Below are 17,958 nucleotides of genomic sequence, written 5' to 3'. Positions count from 1 at the left end.
GTCAGGTCTGCACATGCTCCAAAATGTGTGTCCCATCATGCTTCCTATGGTTTCCAGTAGGGACTTCAGGGTGGTGGTAGAACAAGCACGAAATTCCTTCTTTAGGACAGGCGCTCATCACAGTTGTGGCATCTGCACAGGTGTCACTACCCTGAATGACACCTTTCTCGTGGGCCAAGGATCAGGGTACTCGCTGCACTCTACCACCCCTCACAATGCACACATGATGCAATGTGCCCTGCCAATCATTCTCTACACAAAGAACTCTAAGTGGGGTGAAGCTGAAATTGGAGCCCATGCAAAAGAAGTTCAGTGCCTGTACAGCGACTGTTGGGTTTCTCTGTTGTGCACTATGTTGACTTTGGGGTCTTTGCTGCACACTCCGACACTGGATGGTAATTTCTTAGTATCCATATTCCTCAGGTCGGGCTTTCGCTTACGTGTAGGGATCAGAAAACCATGAGGGCAAGCCCAGCCCAGATGTGTGTTGAAGCAGTGCTGGAAATGCGCCAGGTGCCCCTGCCAAAGGCCAGTACAAGGAAACCTTGTTATCTTTTGCTTTACACTTAAGGAAAGCCTCTTCCTAGCATGCATCGTAACGTTCAATGAAGTATCTGAAAATAAAGTGCGTCAAAGGGCACCCAGCTGTCCAACTGTGGTTAAAGACTTATCACAGCACAGGCAGCATCTAAATCCTGTACACTGGGGCATTGATACAAGTGAGGAAAGAAAAAGAAATATATGAACAAACATAATTTGGCAATAAGAAAAAACAGCATGATGCTGCACGCCAGTGCTCCTGCCCCATCTATGCCCAGAGAAAAGTACTATCGATGGGAGCTGAGAGGATGCAAGAGGAACAATCGTGCGAGGGATGTGGTCGTGCATGTGCACTGCCACCTTCTCTTTTCATCGGCTAAAATACTGCTGTGCATCCTGCTATATGCCTGTTGTGGAGTTCACATCCAACAAGTGTGGAGGTAAGGAGTTGGGAAGTAGGAATACTAATAATAATGAGCAAAAAATTATCTATGTCAAGCAGCTGCAGTCTCGATATCCTGTTCCTTCAACGATTTGATATGTTTTAAAAAGGAAAACATTGGTAAAAAAAAGCCGTTATGATCAATGACCCCAAAAGCGATGAGTGCTCTAATGGTTACGTCATGTGGTAATAATTTTATTCATTCTGCATTACAAGTTTCATTGATGTAATAACATTTTGCATGAGTGTAACAGTCTTCAAGATCACAGGATATCTCAAAATTAAAAAAAAACGTAAGCCACCAAATATCAAAAATATTAAAAAAAACAGAAAAATACATATACAATGTGAAAAGCAAACTTTCGTCTCTGCACGGTGCAAATATGAGCAGATGCAAATATCCAAATAGTCACTTCGGGATCATACAGTTTAACAATAATTGGCATCAATAGAAAGGCACTCCCTGATGGAAACATTGCAACTCCATAAAATAAAACTTGCATTTTCTTTGGGGGCGAGAAGTTATTGAATCACATACCCCTGCTTTTGTAATTAATAATCCTCCATATGATAAAATGCCACAATAGCAAATATGCAGGCTGGTGAAAGTGAAAACTTGTGGGATATGTATAAATCATATGTTTAATGCTAATCTTCACAAGTCTTTAGATACAATTTAACAATGTTTTTAAAATGAGCAAAACCACTTGAATGATTTATTGTATATATAAAAAAGCACAGAGGTGTTGTACATGCAAATGTGATACAACATACTATTAAAGTTACTGCAAGATGTTTTATGCTGACAAATCTGATTGTTCATTCAATCCTCTTTTTTATCTGAAGTATTTAAGCAGTCTTCTTGATTTACAGGGGTGACAACATTTGTTGTGCAACGGGTCACTGCAGGTTGTTCATGTATTTTATATGAGACATATCTTTGATGCTCCAAGTAAGTAGTAAACAGCTTGGCATATACAGGATGCTTCAGGGCAAAATCCCTAAACTCATCTGAAAACAGAGAATATGAGATTGGTGTTTAATGATAGGAGACTACGATAGCATTCATTATCACGTATCTGTAAACTAAGGAAGCACACTAAGGCGAATTGACACTTCTGCAGCTTTGATCATAATAATAAATCATCAATTTAATTAGCTTGAAAATGAGCAGCCATTACATTTGTAACATTTACCCTTCCTAATGTTTTCCCTTTTGGAATAGTATTAAGGTATTTGCAGCAAACGTAAGGAACCAAAAGACACGATTTTGCTTAACCTATGTCTTTATAGATTGTATATAAAACATTTTCTTCAACGATAGAGGCATGCAAAAACTATATAAAGCAGCCCACCTCAGCCCTACTCAACAGGCAAAACTAGAAGTATACAATCTAGGTACCCAAATCAGACCTAGTGTAACTAGCCTGCAGGCAAAGCAAAACATTAGGAAAAGAAAATCTCATATATTAAACCTCCACAGTCCACTCAAACGAAAACCATTTAATAGATTTCTTCTGCCTTCTTTTTCTAATCAACCCTTTTAACATCAATAATTACACCCACCCCTAGCAAGGGTCAATCATTGTCAAGATTACAGCCAATAATGCTCCACATTCCACAAATTGTTCTCTTTCCGATTCGACCTTTAGGCATGCACACCTCTGATAAACAGGAATTCTTGCTACTATGCCCAAGAAAATAAAACCCTATTTCTGGGTCTGAATGGCACCAGGTTAGGCAGATAGCTATTGGGTCGAATCCGTACAGGCGCATTTAGCCACAATGCAAGTCATTCCGCTTCTATATCTCTGGGGGATTCATTCATCGTTTCCAAATGAGAATGACTCTGACACTCTACAGCCAATTACTCATTCGTGGGGGCGTGGGCCCTCTTCCAAACAGTCGCAACACACGCCGTTGCTGCTGAAAATAAATGATGGATGAAATGCAGGATGGTTTAAGTTTCTTACTTGTAACTATTATTCTCCAGCATGGGTCTGGAAGGGATCCACATGCGAATCCACCGGCCTTGCCCTCTGTGACTCTTCTTGGTTTATACTACCACTTTACGTGCTTACCAAATGTGAAGATGGCAAACAGGGGTGGAGTTTAGGGAGAGGACTGTCATTGGATGGGGGTAGTATGACCCAGAGGACAGCGATTGGTTTAGAGGAGAAATATAGTTTCAGAGCAAGACTGAAACTGTTTTTTCTTTTACCGAGGATTAATGAGCATGTCAATCCATGCCAGACCCATGCTGTAGAACAATAGTAATTTAATTTAAAGTAATATAAACCTTCTCCAGCATAGGGTCTGGCATGGATTCGCATGCTCATGAAACGATTACACAGCAGTACATATACACTACCTCGGGAGCTGGAGATTGGAACAGACTGACCTCAAGTGAATAGGTTGCACAGCACGGCTTGGCCGACACAGGACTCCTACCTGGAATCCCTGTCGACACAGTGGAACCTTGTGAAGGTGTGCATAGACCTCCATGTAGCAGCCCTGCAGATGTTGAGCAGGAGCACACCAGTGAGAAATGTTGTCGTTGATGGCTCTGGTGGAATGGGGTCTCGGCCGGTCCGGCAGCGGCCTGCCAGCCAGTGACAGTGCATGATGCAGCCGGAGAGCCACATGGAGATGGAAGCCTTCGACAAGGCTTTTCTGTGATTCACAGGTCCAAAATTGACTAATAGCCGAGAAGTCTTTTGTAAGCTCTTCATGGGTGCCATGCAAAACTTCAAGGCACGAGCAACATCCAGCGAATGCAAGGCCCTCTCAGCCAGCAATGATGGATTCGGGAAGAAGATGGGCAACACCAAAGGCTCTTTGAGATTTAACTCGGGCGGCACCTTCGGCATAAAGGTGGAGTGTATACGCAGTAGCACCTTTAAAGCGTGAAAGTATAAGTACAGCTGCTTGCACGACAGGGCCTGGATCTGACCGACCTGCCTGGCCAAGGTAATTGCCACGAGGAAAGCCATCTTCTACAATAGAAACCCAAGCATGGCCTGATGCTCAAAAGGAGCCCCCACATGCTCAGTCATAACCACATTGAGCTCCCAAGCCGGGGCATGACCCTTCACCAGCAGAAAAGTCCTGAAGAGTCCTTTGAGGAACTCCTTGATGTGTTTGTGCGACCACAGAGAAGGCCTAGCCGGCGCACTGGTATAACAGGATATGGCAGCCAGGTGCACCTTGATAGAGGCCTGAGCCAGTACAGCCTTGGCCAAGGAAAGCAGGTATGACAAGAGCTGCAGGGCTGTGACACGCAGAGGGGTAATCTTCTAAGTCCGTCACCACATGGAGAAGCGCTTCCACTTATGGCTGTAGCATGTCAATGTTGAAGAGGCCCTGGCCTTGGCCAGGATGTCCTTACACTCCGCAGGTAAACCATAATGTTTAAACACTAGGGCTGCAGGAGCCAGGCCCTGAGGTTCAGCGATGCTGGGCCGTGGTGCAGAATTGCTCCTCCCTCTCTGCACAGAAGGTCCGGAAGTAGTGGTAGTTTGATGGGCAGAACGACTGACAGACGTAGCAGGTTTGGGAACAGAGGAAAAGCGTATAGGAAGAGTCCCTCCCAAGGGAACGAGAATGCGTCCCCCAAGCTCCTCGGCTTTGGGAACCTGCAGGCAAACCTCTGACACATGAAATTTGTCGCTGTCGCAAAAAAGCCGATCTGGGGTTGACCCCATTCGTGGAATAGAAGATCCACCCGGTCCTGGCAAATCCTCCACTCCTGGCAAGAACGCAGCTCCCTGCTGAGCGAGTCTGTGATGGGGTCCTTGGTGCCCGCCAGGTGAAGGAGGACCTGAAACATGTCCTGCCGAATGGCCCACTGCCACAGATCTTGGGCCTCCCTGGAGAGAGCCGGAGAGCGTGTCCCAACCTGCTTCTGGATGTATAACATGGTGGTGGGGTTGTCGGTGAAGATCCTCACCCCCTTGCCGCTCATAGACAGAAGGAAAGACTTGAGGGCCCAGAAGATGGCCCAAAGCTCCAGGACGTTGATGTGAAGTGTCTTTTCTTCTGGCAGTCAGAAAGCTCTGGTGTGCAACTGTCCGGTATGAGCTCTCCAACCTTCCAGAGAAGCATCCGTGGTGACTGTCTCCTGGTAAGGAGGGACTTGGAATGGGGCCCCTTGCGTGGAATGAGAGCACACTTCCCTCCACAGTATTGCTTGTCAGAACTCCTTATTGAGGGCAAATTGCCCGTCCAGGATCCCATCTCGCATCCAGAAACACCTGGAGTGTTCTCATCTGTAGTCTGCAAAGGAGGATGAGGTCGATGCAGGAGGACATCATGCCCAAAAGCAACTAGATGGCTCGCACAGTAGTCAACCGTGCCAACGACAGGCGCTGCACCTTCCCTGGGATGGCTACTACCCTCTCTTCTGTAGGAGGTGCCAGGCAAGCCAATGTGTTGAATCATGCCCCCAGAAACAGAGCGTTCTGCGATGGCTCCAAGCAGGACTTTGGATAATTTATGGAGAATCCCAGATCAGTCAGCAGACACATGGTCCTTGTCATGTCCTGGCTTGCCAGAGCATGGGAGCGGGATCGAACTAGCCAATTGTCCATGTCCGTGGATGCCTCTCGAGACACAGATGTGCCTCCACCAGAGCCAAGCACTTTGTGAAGACCCTAGGGGCCAATTTCAGGCCGAAGGGACGTGCCTTGAACTAATAGTGCTGCCACAGGACAGCAAGAACTTGCAGTGCTTCCAATGGATGGGGATGTGGAAGTAGGTGTCCTCCAGGTCCAGAGACGGCAGGAAGTCTCCTTCCTCAAGTTGGCCGAGCACATGCTGCAACATGACCATCCTGAGCTTCTGGGACTTCAGTTACTTGTTGAGGTGTTGCAGGTCCAGGATCGGCCCCCACCCTCCTGTCTTCTTACGGACCAGAAAGTATCTGGAGTACACCCGGAGGTGCTGGGGAACAGGTTCTGTAGCCCGCTTTAACGTGGCGTGGACCTCCTGCAGCAATTGCGCCATGTGCTGTTCTTGTCGAGCTACAGGGGGAATACGATGGCACCTACGTGAACTCCAAGGTGTGCTCCTGTCCAAGAGTGTCCAACACCCATCTATCGGCGGTGATGGTCTTCCACGCACTGACGAACCTCGCCAGTCGGCCTCCCATCGGGGTGCCCAGGTGGGGGCCAAGCCCATGGCCTGTTCAGGCCTGTTTAGGTCCTGTGGCCTTGACCTGCGACTGGTACCAGCTCTGTCGTCTGCCGTTGTATGCCTGTGAGAGGCCTCTGTACACCTCCTGCATCATGGAGCGGGAAGGCTGCCGATAAGGGGTGGTGTAGGACCTGCCAGGTTTTCCTCTTGAGAAACGAAAGGACGATGTCCGACATTGCTGCAGGGTGCCCAGTGAACTTGCCATCTCTGTGTCAGTCTTGATGATTTGAAGAGACTCGTCAAACGCCTTGAAACACAGGTTTTCTCCATCGAATGGCATGTTCACCAACTTAAGACTGAAAGTCTGGCCTTTCAGCCATCCCTGCTTACGAAGAGACACTCTGCTTCCCATCTGACGGAATACGGTGTCCGCAATGTCCACTGCCACTGTGATGGCATGGTCCGAGGCCACCTCCCCCTCATGGAACAGCTGAAGAGCTTTGGCCTTCTTGTCATCAGTTAGGAAGTCAAGAATAGGGCCCAGTTTATACCACAGCTCCCGGTCGTAGCGTGACAAAATGCCCAGTGCATTACCGGCCTTAATGGTGCTGGAAGCTGTATAGATAATCATCTTCCCTATCACGTTCAGCTTCTTCCCCACCTGGTCCAGGGGTACCATCGACGAGGACAAAGGATTCACAGTGCGTTTCCTGGCTGCGGCTGAAACCATAGAGTCAGGTGAAGGCTGGGACCTCAGGCACCTGGGGGCTGAGTCCGGGACTCTGAATTTCTTCTCCAGTCTGTCCCGCTTGGGCACGGCAGAGCTTGGATTCTTCAACAGTACTAGGCATTCATCCCAGATATTGTCCAACAACAAAAGAACGGACATGATGGACCTCTGCCTGGACTTGCAATGTTGATAAAGGAACTCTTCCTTTTTCGTCTCCTCAGGCAACAGTTGAAAAAGTTTGGAGGCCCTGGACATCATTCAATGGAAAGAGTCGACCTCATCCGGTGGAGAGGCCCTATGCGGGTCATCCACACCTGCTGTCTCTCTGTTCGCTGGCAAAAAGTCATTAGCATTGTCAGTGTCCGTCGCCGTAGCTGCCATATGCGTGCCCATGTTCGTGGCAGGATCCCCTCTTGGGGTCAAATCCCGAGGTGGAGGAGGCGGTGGTGTCAGTTGGTGCCTTGGACCAGCAGGGCACTTTGACCGGTGATTGCGCCTAGGAGGACTTCCAGAAAGCGGTCTTGGAGGACTTCCAGATGGAGCAGGCTAGGTGTAGGTGGCAGTCTTTGCTGAATTTCTGAAACCAGCGTGTGCAGCGTGGTCAGTAGGTCCAACGAAATGTCCCTGGTTGAGGTGTAAAAGGAGTGAGAGCGGGAGGCTCCAGGCTGGTATGCCTCTTCTGGAGTGGTAGACCATAGGGTTCACCCTGCAGCAACCCATCTTCCAACAAGGGTCCCTGGCCCCCATTGTGGTCTGAATAGTAGCCCTCTGGCAGGTCGCCACCCTCATTGGAGCTAGTATAAACGTACCCTGGCACACTTGATTCAGCTCCTTGTTCTGTACCCTTCCTAGGGGCATTGGAGCCCTACTTCCTCCCATCTCCTGAGATTTCTGGGAGGGAGGAGGCCGATATCCACTTTCAGGTGGTCTTCACCGAAGCCGTGGCAATTACCTCACACTGTGCCAGTAAAGACACCCAAAGTGTAGCCATCGCTGTGACTGTGGGCACCACCTTTGTGGTATGCCCTCCTTTTGAAGAAGTAGTGGCCGTCGGTGGGGTTGTCAACGGGGTGGCAACAGCAGCCATCGTCATGTGGCCATTGATGGCGCTGTTGATGATGGTGTTGTCTTGGCTAGTTGAGTCATTGAGGGAGGCAGAGAAGAGCCCACCTTGGATTTCTCCTTCTTTGACTTGTCTGCTGATGGCAAGTGGAGTTTCGAAGGGGTCTAGGACTTTCGCTTAGAGTGTGCAATCCTTGCCGGCAGGCTCACCGTGGATGTGGTCTGTGGTGGCGTCCTTGTACACCCCGACCCGGGACACACAGCAGCGGCGAACACGGTGGGATCTGCGGCATGCAGCCTTGCCTTCTTTTGGACCCCCGGAGGCGGGGCATCTTCAAAGGACTTCGACCTCTCATCTGAGGGAGTTCGATAGCTGACCACGCGGTCCTGGGGGAAGCATGACCGTGCCCATGGGCCAAGTCAGAGGCCTTACCTGATTTTAACCACACCGCCAGTCTGCTGCAGCAGTCCCTCTTGGTCTTTTTTAAAAAAAAACACAGCAGACCTTGCATTCCTCCTCATCATGGCGCGGATGCAGGCAGTAAAGACAATTGTGGTGTCGATCCTCCATGAAAACGTTCCCTAGTCCACATTTCGCACAGTTTGAAGAGGCATCTATTTTCCTCGGTCATGCTGAAAATGGTGCGAAGTAGGCCCAAATCCTCAGCCTTCCAATGAAAGATCCTTTATGTAGTTTGAATTTCACCAACAGCGCATCCCCGCTGCCAGTAGTCGACCCATGGTCGAACGAGAAATCCCAAAATCGGTTAAAACATTCACATTGTAACAAAAAATATCAGGAAAAAAAGCTTGGAGAGCACTAAGAGTACTCCCAACACTGAAGAATGCATTACAAATTTGAAAATGGCCACCAGGGGTGGAGCTTAGGAAGAGGACCGTCATTGGAGGAGGGGGCAGTATGACCCAGAGGACAGTGATTGGTTTAGAGGAAAAATACAGTTTTAAAGCAAAAGTGAAACGGTTTTTTCTTTTACAGAGGATTCCCAGCCTGACGACTGGGAATATTCATGAGCATGTGAATCCATGCTGGAGAAAGAACAAGAACTTTTTTCGCAGGGGGTTGGTGGGGGAGGGGCAACAAAAAAAACAGCTGAACCAACCATCTCTGAATGCCATCCAAGTACCTTATCCAGGCCAAGACTTCCAACCAGTAATCCTGCACATACCATCCCACCACATATGACAACAGGTGGATCATTCTCTGCAATTCCTAAAACAATTCTCTCGAACACCCTTAAGTATTTTAGCTAATCTAGATGGTGAAGTTTCCATCTACGCAAGAGCTTAATTCCATGCTGCTTCGGTTAGTTAGAACGAGACACATTATTTTGTCAGATATATACGTAACAACAATTTCTATTTAATGTTTTGTGTTATTGGTTGAGAAAAAGAAAACCTTACACATAAAAAACACAATGACACGCTTTCCACTTCCTCCTTCAAAATCCTCACATACTAAAATATAAACAAACATTGTTATAACTAAACATTTATGAATACATAGCCAATCCAATATTCTTGTTTAAATTCCCTCTAATCTAATTAAATGCCTTTTGAAAATGTGTTAAAACCACACTTAAGAAGCCTTGACAGCATTTAATCAGTCTCTCCCAGGAAAATTCTGTGGACAAAAAGGAGTAATCATTGTACAAACTAACCAAACACTTCTATTTTCAACTGCAATTTTCTTTGACAATCTATGCAAACGTGTTACAATGTATCCATGAATATACAACAGATTGGACAAAAACATACCTCAAACCTCGCCCTTAACAAAGGCATAGTGTTAAAATCTGAGCTGCATATATAATGAGCGTTCAAACTCAGCAGGAAGTTACAAGACGTTACATGGGGTCTCATCACGAGTTGGGCTGAAGCCCTTAAATGCGGTGGTAATGGTATAACCACCGCATTTAAGGGCTGGCCCCATCATGAGTTGGGCGCTAAATAGGCTGTTTTACCTCCAGCTGTTTTCTGGAGGTGAAAATCCCATTTAGTGATATGATATGATATATGATATGATATATGTTATTTGTAACGCGCCTATACACAAGTGTTTCAAGTGCCCTGTATTACTCCGCCTGTATTAGCATGTGGTATTAGCACCGAAGATTCCCCATTGGGTCCAATGGACTCAATGGAGAATGGGGATTTACACTTAACACCAAACCCGTAATTTGGCGGTAATACCGGTGGGCGCTAATGCTATTACAGTTGGGCGGTATTCCAGCCGGGATACCGCCCAAATCGTGATGAGGCCCATGCTATGTGTTGAAATATTCAGAATTCACCTGACCAGAAAAATTGAAAGCCCTTCTCCAATGTATATTGACAGAAGTAAAAGTGCACCTTCTAGTAATTAGAATGATCTTATATGTCCTACAGAGCCATCCATTAGTATCACTTTGTTGATGTATGAGGATTTAAATACCAGCATGCTTCCTAAATCTCTTAAGTGACAAGGGGCTAGCCTTGTCAAAAGACGAGAGGGAGAATATGCCACATTATAGCCCAAGCCACTCTTAGCTTTGAAGGAAAAGGTGGCAGTAACAAGGACCCTAATCCCTGCCCTCTCCCCCTCTGGTTCCCAGATGGTTGCGTGTAGTCCCTTGCCGTTCCACTTACTTTTACCCCCAGATACTTGCCTGCATTTTTTCATTCAAGGAGACACCACACAGACGAGAGAGCAATTGGGAGCACCCGCTGCAGAGGAAGGAGCCCGTGTCCCGGACCGCCAGGGATGGAAGGAGGCTAGAGTGGGAATTGACAGCACAGAGTCTACAGAGGCGTGTGGAGAAGCCGGAGGATGATGTGGAACATGTGCAAGCAGGCAGAGGGACTAATCACAGGAGGCCTTGGCCCAGCCCCTGTGAAGTTAGTGTGATCCTCATAGATGGCGCTAATGGGACATCATGGATGTCCGGGGGTCCAGGAGGTGGCAGTGGTGGGAAGAGGGTAGCCCAGGTATGATGGGGCCAGAACTTAGTAGTGGGAGGAGAGTAGCAGTAGGAGGAGAAGTGGAGTGTAGCACTGGGGGGAGAGTAGTAGTAGATGGGGAAGACGAGCAGTGGGAGGAGTAGTAGTGTGAAAGGAGTAATAGTGTGTGAGAGGAGCAGTAGCAGAGGTAGTAGAAGATAGGGAGAAGAAGTAGAAGGAGAGATAACATCAAAGGTTGGAGGCAGAAGGAAGGCAGAGTGAAACATGAGAGGGACAGAATGTTGGTGGGGAGTAGGAAGAGGCATAGTAGCAGGACAAGGTGAGAGCGGATCTAACAGAGCAAGTCATGGCACTATTCCAATTCTCTGTAGAAGAAGAAGAAGGCAATTTAGGACAGTCACCGCTATTAGCATAAGAGTAGAACATAGACAATAGGGGTAACCGATTCATAGTACTAACCAGGAGATATGGCTGTATAGGCTAGGATGATATCCCCACGGAGACGAGAGGAACCGCCCTAGGGACACTTTCAAAAACCCTTCACCAGCCCTTGGATCAATGTGCCTGTCTCGTATCACTATTATCAAGAGCAGTTCAGACCTTCTGCTAACATATAAAATAAAACAACTGGAACTGTCTAGAAGACTCAGTGAAGTTTTGTCCCATCCGTGACAACTATCTTCCCATTTATCTTACATGAGCAACCCTTTCAATTATAGATAAAGAAACAAAACTAGATATTTTCTAAGCCAATTGTCAATAGTGATGAACTGACCATGTAACCATAGTTGACCGACCCTTTCCAAGCCTGCTGCAAATCAGTTTTGGCATCTTCCAAAGCAATTCTGAAAGAAAGGGAAGAGCACTTGTACAAGTAAAGGAAGATGGTCAAGTCGTAACCAAAACCTTATGTCAACGGTACCTCCAAACTCTCCAAAAGGTGTCATGCACTGAATGATCATGGATAAACCTCAGAATCACCGAGCCATTTCCCTACTGTAACTGGTTTTAAAATCACATTTTCAAGGTCCACCCATTGCTTTGAAGGGGTGTTCGGTAGACAATCTGTTTGACAATCGGGAATTCCTCAAGTTGAACTGTCCTGAAAAAGGCCATCAAATCTGTCATCACTACACATCCCTCCCCACGCCTCGCCCGTCAGTTGGAGGGAGGGTAAATTAATTAGAAAGCATCCTTGGGCACTTCTTATTCCACATAAACTCGAAATTTCAGCTTTACTTCTCCCCAAAACCGTTTTGGGACATTGATAGGGAACATTGTAAACTAAGACAAAATTCTCAGAAGAATTTTCATTTTCAGAGATTTCAACCTGTACATCTTATATCTATTTTAATTTCCCAAAGCAAGAGGTAGTTTAACTGGTAAACTGAAGGCAATTTCACGTCAGCTATACCGTCAAATATCTAATCTCACCAGTGCAGAAGTGAAATGGGAAATGTATTGCTTTGTCTAAATTTACTTTAGGACCTGACAAAAAGCTACAATTGTTAAGCTATTTTAATAGTGCATGACTGGAAGCGGACAAGACTGAGATGGAGCAGTAATTCATCTGCAAATAGCCCTCTTTTGTATTCTTCCACTTCTATCATGATCCTAGCCACCAACTGCTCTGTGAACAGTCGAACAAGTGAGGAAATAACGAGCACCACTGATATGTACCCTTACCCAAAGCAAAGGTCCAAAATGTGACTCCATTCACCCTCACTGAAGCAACAGGGGAAAAATACATTTGTCACGTCCATGACAATCAATTTGGACCAAAACCACACACCCACAGCATTTCTCAAAGGAATCTCCAGTTTACCCGGTCAAACTCGTTCTCTGTACCTAGTGATAATTAGTACCAGGTCAGTTGGAAAGTGACGAGAAGCAAATCTCAAGCCATTGCTTTATGAATATTCCTTGTTTAGTGGTGACTTTGAAGGAACTCCATCAGACCTGTGTGGATCAGCTCTAGAAGTAATCAATATTGTTAGCATTTAGCAATGATATGGGTGTTAAAGAGATATAGTAAGTTAGGGCTTTCTATTTTAGGGTTTGACTAAATTCGATGCATCAAGAAAGGAGAGGGGATAGCATAACCCCCTATTACAGCAGTAATGCTTCATTTCAGAGTAGTCTTTTATAAAACAGAGCTGTAAATCCATCCGGAGCTATGACCTTTACCCAACTCATCCCATTAATAACAGATATAACTTCCTTATCTGTAATCCGCTCTATTGTTGTAGCACCTCTCCTGTTAGTTTGGGCATGCACAATGATCGAATAAAGGTCTGATTTGCTCAAGAGCATCTCTACTCTGAGCCAGATACTCTATCAGAAACACACTGTTCCGCTCTTGGCATTCTTTACCGTCTTGCCAGCATTGTGTACATTTTATATCCTCTCTCACAGAAGCGGTTCAAGCAAACATTTCGTACATTCATCTGCACTCTAAAGAGATGTAAGCACTCCAGCAGTAAGAGCTGGTAAGATAGCTGGGCGAGTCCAACACTCAATGCTGTGATCTGTGTTTGATCTGCAGGTTACATGTTCAAATCCTGGCAGGCTCGGATTAGCCCCTTGGCCTTTCGGCCTGTGGCTGAGGCGAAATCGTCCCTGTGTAGTTGGGGCCAGTTTCTGGCCACGGCTGGGCCGGTTTGGAAGAAAATAAATTGAAAAAAAAAGATTTTTTTTTTTCAATTATTTTTTTTTTTCAAAAAGCCTTTCACCCGTTTTAGGTCGATAAATGGGTACCAACACAGGTTGGGTGATATTGTATGCATGTTTGTTCTATGAAAAAGAGCTTACATGCTATAAAATAACATTATCATTTGGCTTTGGACGTCTGCTTGGATTCACAGTAATTTAGTGTACTTAGGAACAATGCTATTTGATGCCACTTCCTGTTTTGTCAAGGGGTGAAAGGTTGTGTTTCATCGCTTCACGGGATGTCACTTTGGGGTGGAGTCAAATGGCATCACCTCTGGTGAGATTATCAGAGGTCAAGGGTCGTGAGGCGAGGGGTTCGCCACTTTTTTTTGGGTGACCGGGCCTATTTCTTGTCCCAGTCCGACCCTGAATCCTGGCAAGATCGACTTAGCCTTTCAGCCTTTCGAGGTCGATAAAGTGAGTACCAATTTCGATTGGGTAATAATGTATATAAATATGTTCTATGTAAGGCACTTTGGATAAAAGCATTATATAAATAAGTAATTATTATTTGCCTTTTCTAATTCCCCCATTACAGTTGCCTCATTTACTGTTATTCCAATCTGAGTTATAGGCGTCAAAGAGCATCTGTTAGCTTTCACCCTTTCTAGAGCCTTATACTCTTTTTCTTTACCCCGTTCGTTAACAAAATGCCTCAATAGTTGCTTTTGTCACATTCCATACTAATCCCAGGGGCACCTTCATTGTTTCATTTGACTCAAAGAAATTCCTGATTTCATAAAGGAAATCCCTAAAAAGATGATCTCTCAGCAGTAAATCATTGCACTGCTATTTTGCTTGACCACCTCTGATGTGACCTTCTCTTATATAGGTAGATCTAACACTGTTTGCATCATGCTGTGCTCTGACCATGTCACTGGGCAAATGCCTGCAAGATACAGAACATTATCTTGTTCCTCTTCTAAGAAGATGTAATCCATTTGCAACTGGCTTGCATGAGTGGTTTGAGTAAAAAGTAAATCCACCACTTTGTAGGATTCTATCTCTCCATGTATGAATTGACCCATAGCCCTGCAGAAGCTACCGAAATCTATACGAGATATAGGGGTACTGTACTCGGCTAGAGAGTAGCCTTAGGAATAATTACTAAACTGAAATCCCCTCCCACAATCAGCAGACTGTGGATCCAATTATTGATCTTTGGAAAAGGAATGTCCACAAAATCTAGTTCGCCTTGATTAGGGCACCACACATGACAGCAGGCCCTTTAGCATCAATTATCAGTCTTACCTTTTATTCAGTAACAGGCCAAACACTGCTTTCTTAGTATCACGTGATCGCCAGGATGTCTGACCATTCCCCCTACCCCCCAAACGTCTCTTTCTTGACTGTAATTAATGCAAGTCTCCTGCAGAAATAAGACAGAGGGAATTCTTCTTGAATATTCAAGCCAGCAAAGAGCGTAAATGCTGTGAATTCAACCTCTTTAAATGTAATGAGACTATAAATCATCCATTATGTACCTGAGCTTCCAGTCAGGATTTCAGTGTACTCAACAAATAAGACACTTATTTTCCTGTTAAGCCCTTCAGCTGGCTCCCCAAAACAAATGTGGACACTGGAACTCTACCATGAAAAAAACATAAAAAACGTATACCATCTTGTTTTTCCCTTAAACATAAGAACAATGAAAGCACACAAGGCCAGCATCCATGCAGCACAGTTGAACCTCTCACGTGGCATAAAATAGGCCCCCTAAAAAAATCCACCGCTAATATTCTCCCATTTTAAAAACAAAGATGGTTGTGGAGGATGACTCCAGCATTTGCCTGTGTGACCCTACTTTGATAAAAGAACAAATTACTTTCCCCTCAGTAATGTTCTTTCTGATGGATCTTCCACCCACAGATTCTTCATCTTTGATATCAATCTCCCAGCCTATCTGCTCTTTAGAAGCTTTTCTGCCACTGTGGGGTGCAGTGGGCCTCTGCGTTGGCTTTGTTCAACACGCCTATGTGCCCCGGCCGAATATGACATCAGAGCTAGTATATATGGAGACACTGCACCCCATGACCTTAGTTGCAACCTTTTTCCCAAGCACTCTGATGTTGAGGTACCAAACAACAATGGTGTACTAGCTATCTGCCAAGTGGGGAAGGTTTGGAGGGCAATGAGACATTTGTGGGATTAATATCCATTACAAAACACATTATCAAGAGGTAAGTAATTTGTTATTTAAAAGGATTCCCCTCCTCCCACGGATTCCTCATGTTTGATAGAATCCCATAGCAGTACATTATTTTGATTCAGGGAGGAGAGAAAGGATAGTACATACACCAGAAAACACTGAAGGACCGCTCTACCAAAATGAGCATCCTGTCCTGACTGAGAATTCAAACGGTAATGCTTTGTATATGCGTGAAGAGATGCCCACGTAGCCGCTTAGCAAAACAAGAGACACCACAGAGGTGGCAGCCGCCCTCTGGTGGAATGAACCAAGAGACGTTCAGGCACCGCCATCCAGATCATAGCATTCTGATATGCAGAGGATGATCCACCTTGACAGGGTCGGTTTGGTCACAACCGTGCTAACATGGGCACCAGTATAGACAGCAAAAAGCTGGTCACATTTCCTAGGCTACCTTCATGGAGAGATGTAGTAGCTGAGGGCCCACACTGGGTCCAGCCGATTAAATCATTACTCTGCCTTAGAAGGATGAGGCGGAAGAAAAAAAGCCAGGAAGATCGATATCTTGAGAGAGATGAAAATCAAAGACTACATTTCGGAGGAAGGATTGTCTCACTCTCAACCTCACCTTCTTTTTGGAGAAAGCCAATCAGAGAGGTCTAACTGACAATGCCTGGACCTCACGCGCTTGTCTAGGGGAAGTGATAGCAACCAGGGAAATCACCTTACGGGTAGGTAGGGGGGCGTTGCTAACTGGCCATGGTGTAGGACGTCTGTAGAGTAGCTCCTGACGATCCGTGAATGACCCGCCAAACTACATGCTGAAAGAAGTGTAAAAGTCCTGAAACTGGAAGCCAAGACGTCTGAAAGTGTGCTACACGTAACCTGGGAGCCGCAAGAATGGCATGACTGAGGATCGGAAGAAATAAGAACTTTGTTGCAGCAGAGAGAACGAACAAAGGAAACAAAATGGCGGACCCGGACTTCAAAAGGATCGCCATACACACTGCATGAAAAGTAAGGCTTTGCCCGGGTCCGCAAGACAGAACATTACACCACGTGTCCACAGAGGGGATGCAGGCTGTACAGCCGCCGGGCTGCGTGGGAAACGGAGGATGGAGGCTGAGGACTGAGGCAGTGGAACCCCAGGAAGACGACTGCGGTGAGACGAGGCAGCCGTAACAGACTGCAGTAAGCGGGGACCCGGCCGCAGACGGGTTGCGAGTATGCAACCCTTCGCCGACCAGATAAAGACAGAAGAGGTCGCCAGAACATAATATATGGACGTCATGCAGCCCGGGCTGCCGACGGCTGTATAATCGAGGCGAAAGCTCGAACAGCACCGCTGCAAAACAGAGAAGTGAAGTGCTGACTGCTGGACCGTAACGAACCCACAAAGGAGGACGGAGCGTATGGACACATGTAGCAAAAGCAGACACGGAGCCAGAGAGCGAAGCTGACGGGAGCGCAGCTAGCTGCATTGTGTGGAGCATAAGCACTCTGAATCAGGCATTAAACGTCATTGGGCTGCCAATAAGGGAGAAACGCCAGGCTGAACAAAGTAAACAGCACTGCATGCAACATGCTGCTGGGGATAGAAACGGTGCTGGTGACACGACTGGATAGGGCTCTGACCCTGAATTAGGCACGGGTATGCCAGAGCCAGACATATATGGATACAATAAGAAAAAGACACTGTGCCGACTCAGCACATTAGGGGGATGCAACGAGGTGCACCAACGCGCTGAGGTGCATGAGACACAGAGTTTAAACTGCCTGGCAGCAACGGCCCGTGCCTGGTGGAAGAAGGGACTGCAGGGATCCCCCTGAAAGAAAGTGGGCCCAGGGCCAAAGAGGCCAAGGGGCACTGACGCGCCCAGCTGCAGCAGGCTAGTGAAGACATAACCAGCACAAGGAGAAAGCGCCCACACCAACTAAGAAAGCCAAGTCCTACGACACAGGGCAAGGCCCTTAGCGAGAGGCGGAATGGCAGCTAAATCACCCAGAAACAAAGAAAAACAATCTTCCATGAAGGACTTCACCAGATCACCACAAGTGTCTGATACGAGCAGGGGCAGAGACTAAGGCACCCGGGAATTGGAGAAGATGGCTACCCAAAACCAGCAGGTACAACGCCATTGCTTAGCTAAAAGCCTCTCTGGGACTCAAAATGGACTCAGCAATGTCGGACCTGAAGATAGCGCTGGAGTCCAAGATTGACGTAGTGAGTAT

General features: G+C 46.5%; 1 protein-coding gene across 1 annotated transcript in view; it reads right to left on the bottom strand.

The window, feature by feature from the left end:
• Positions 1-1,156: 1,156 nt before the first annotated feature.
• Positions 1,157-17,958, bottom strand: part of LPCAT2 (lysophosphatidylcholine acyltransferase 2) — a 1,163,987-nt gene continuing 1,147,185 nt past the window's right edge. The window contains exon 14 of the mRNA XM_069639642.1: positions 1,157-1,993. Coding sequence (XP_069495743.1) covers positions 1,806-1,993 — 188 coding nt within the window. The 3' untranslated portion in view covers positions 1,157-1,805. The remainder of the gene's footprint in view (positions 1,994-17,958) is intronic.

Source organism: Ambystoma mexicanum, chromosome 1q, assembly GCF_040938575.1.
Source record: "Ambystoma mexicanum isolate Mex_15411 chromosome 1q, UKY_AmexF1_1, whole genome shotgun sequence".
In the NCBI taxonomy this organism is placed as follows: domain Eukaryota; kingdom Metazoa; phylum Chordata; class Amphibia; order Caudata; family Ambystomatidae; genus Ambystoma; species Ambystoma mexicanum.
This window is presented reverse-complemented; position numbering and strand designations above follow the sequence as displayed.